Genomic DNA, 2,150 nt, shown 5'->3' on the forward strand with positions numbered 1-2,150 from the left:
CGACCTACATCAATAACAACAACTTGTGCCAAGTTTCAAGTCGATTGCTTGTTTCGTTCGGAAGTTAGCGAGATTTCAACAGACGGACGGACGGACGGACGGACGGACATGCTCAGATCGACTCAGAATTTCACCACGACCCAGAATATATATACTTTATGGGGTCTTAGAGCAATATTTCGATGTGTTACAAACGGAATGACAAAGTTTAACAATTTTTAAATCCAATTTTTCTTCCAACATATGCAATTTTCTTAAACAACAGATAAAAATTAATTATTTTTAAAAAAATTACTTCAGTTTGACAAAAAGTATTAACTTATTAGTTACATGTTGCAATTAGAAAAATATTTAAGTTAAAATTTTCTAAAATAAACCTTCATTTTCTTCCACGGTGGGGTCACTTTTTTTGGGTGTTATTGTGTACCAAAAGCGATATGTAAGATTCAACCGGACCAAACATATATATCTACCTCTTATACCCTCTACCGTAAGATGGGGGTAAACTAAAATTATCATTTTGTGTCTAACGCATCAAAATTATGGTATCAGGTCCCATAAAGCATATATGTTCGTAGTTGGAATGAAGTTTTCTGTCGATCTAGCGATGTCTGTCCATCCTTCTGTGGAAATTACGCTAATTTGTGGGATATGCGTCAGTGCAGCTCACTGCTTAACCCGAATCAGCCCAGTGTTAGCATATGGTCACATGTAAAATAACTCTATTTTTTTTCGTGTTGTACGAACACAAATCGTTCCCAATGTGACCATATGGTCACACCCTATATCTTTCGATCTGAAAGGACAACATGAAAAAAAGAAATCGATTTATAATCCCTAGGACCTACATAAATGCCCTATGAAATATTTCCGAAAAATTCAAAAAAAAAGTTCTGGGTCGATTCGGGTTAATCAAGCTATAAAACAAGCATTCAAAACTCTAAAGCTGTAAAATGTATCTTTGTACGGAATTATATATGGAAATTGAAAAACTAAGGAACATTGTAGTCACCAAGGAGACCTCAAAAAGTATTTTCTCATATACTTAACAATATGAATATTTATTAAAAAAAAAAAAAAAAATAAAACAACAACAAAGCTTTTAATTCTAACCAAAACTTGTAGAGCCTCCCATAGTTACATTCGTTGTCAAATAGTACGCTTATGGATATGGATATGATAGGCATATATTTAGCTTGTTTTTTTTCCACAATCAAATTTACATAAAGAACAAGTATCTTTTGAACAAGCTTCATCACAAACCAAAAAGAGGTGACCTAAGAAAAAATGCCGGAGGGTAGATTAGGTTAAAGTATAAATTGTCCATCAAATGGTCCAAATGGTATTAGTTACTATTGCCTAGTCTACCAATCAACTAATTTGCAAAATGAAATTCTTGGTAAGATCCTTAATTGCAAGAAAAATAGAAATCAGGAAGCCATTTAAAACAAAATCTTCAATTCTCCCATAGATTGTTTTCGCTTGCCTTTTGGCCGTTGCTTTTGCCAACGAAAATGCCGGTGTCCTACGCAATGAAGCTGAGGTTAATCCTGAAGATTTCAAATATGCCTCGGAATTGGATAACAGTGTAAAGGTTCAACAAGAAGGTCATTTGGAAGGTGAAACCTGGAAGGTTGAAGGAACATACGAATTCACTTCTCCCGAAGGTGAACAAGTCTCTGTGCAATATACTGCCGATGAAAACGGTTATCATGTTATTTCTGCCCAACCCTTGTTGCCTACTCCACCACCAATCCCAGAATATATCCTCAAGTCCATTGAATACATCAATGCCCACCCACATGAGTAGATTCTGATTGTTTGATTTGTTGCTGTTATTTTTTCAAATAAATGTTAATTAAATTCTGAATATTTTGTGTGTTTCGTATGTCTAACGTGGAAATGCTCCACAACGAAATTTTAGACAAAGACAATTTTCTCTTTTCCATAAAAAAAACATTCTTGATTAGTAGATACAACAGATTAGAGACAGTGTTTAAATAATTTGTTACAAAGTTGGATTTATTTGCTCTTAAAGAAACTACATTGTAATGAAGGGAAATTTCGCTTGTCTAAAATTTTGTTTCAGAGGAAAGTTCTTTTAATAATTGTTTTATAGTGGCAAATCGTCAAAAAAAGTAGTGAAAATA

The 2,150-nt window shown here is 33.8% G+C and overlaps 1 protein-coding gene across 1 annotated transcript; it reads left to right on the forward strand.

The window, feature by feature from the left end:
- The first annotated feature begins 1,371 nt into the window (after positions 1-1,371).
- LOC142241103 (cuticular protein 47Eg-like) lies at positions 1,372-1,870 on the forward strand. The gene is made up of 2 exons (XM_075312840.1): positions 1,372-1,399; positions 1,472-1,870. Exons 1-2 carry the CDS (start codon positions 1,388-1,390, stop codon positions 1,808-1,810), a joined length of 351 nt encoding a protein of 116 aa, XP_075168955.1. The 5' UTR covers positions 1,372-1,387; the 3' UTR covers positions 1,811-1,870.
- The last annotated feature ends 280 nt before the right edge of the window (positions 1,871-2,150 follow it).

The sequence above is a fragment of the Haematobia irritans genome, chromosome 5 (assembly GCF_050003625.1).
Source record: "Haematobia irritans isolate KBUSLIRL chromosome 5, ASM5000362v1, whole genome shotgun sequence".
In the NCBI taxonomy this organism is placed as follows: Eukaryota; Metazoa; Arthropoda; class Insecta; order Diptera; family Muscidae; genus Haematobia; species Haematobia irritans.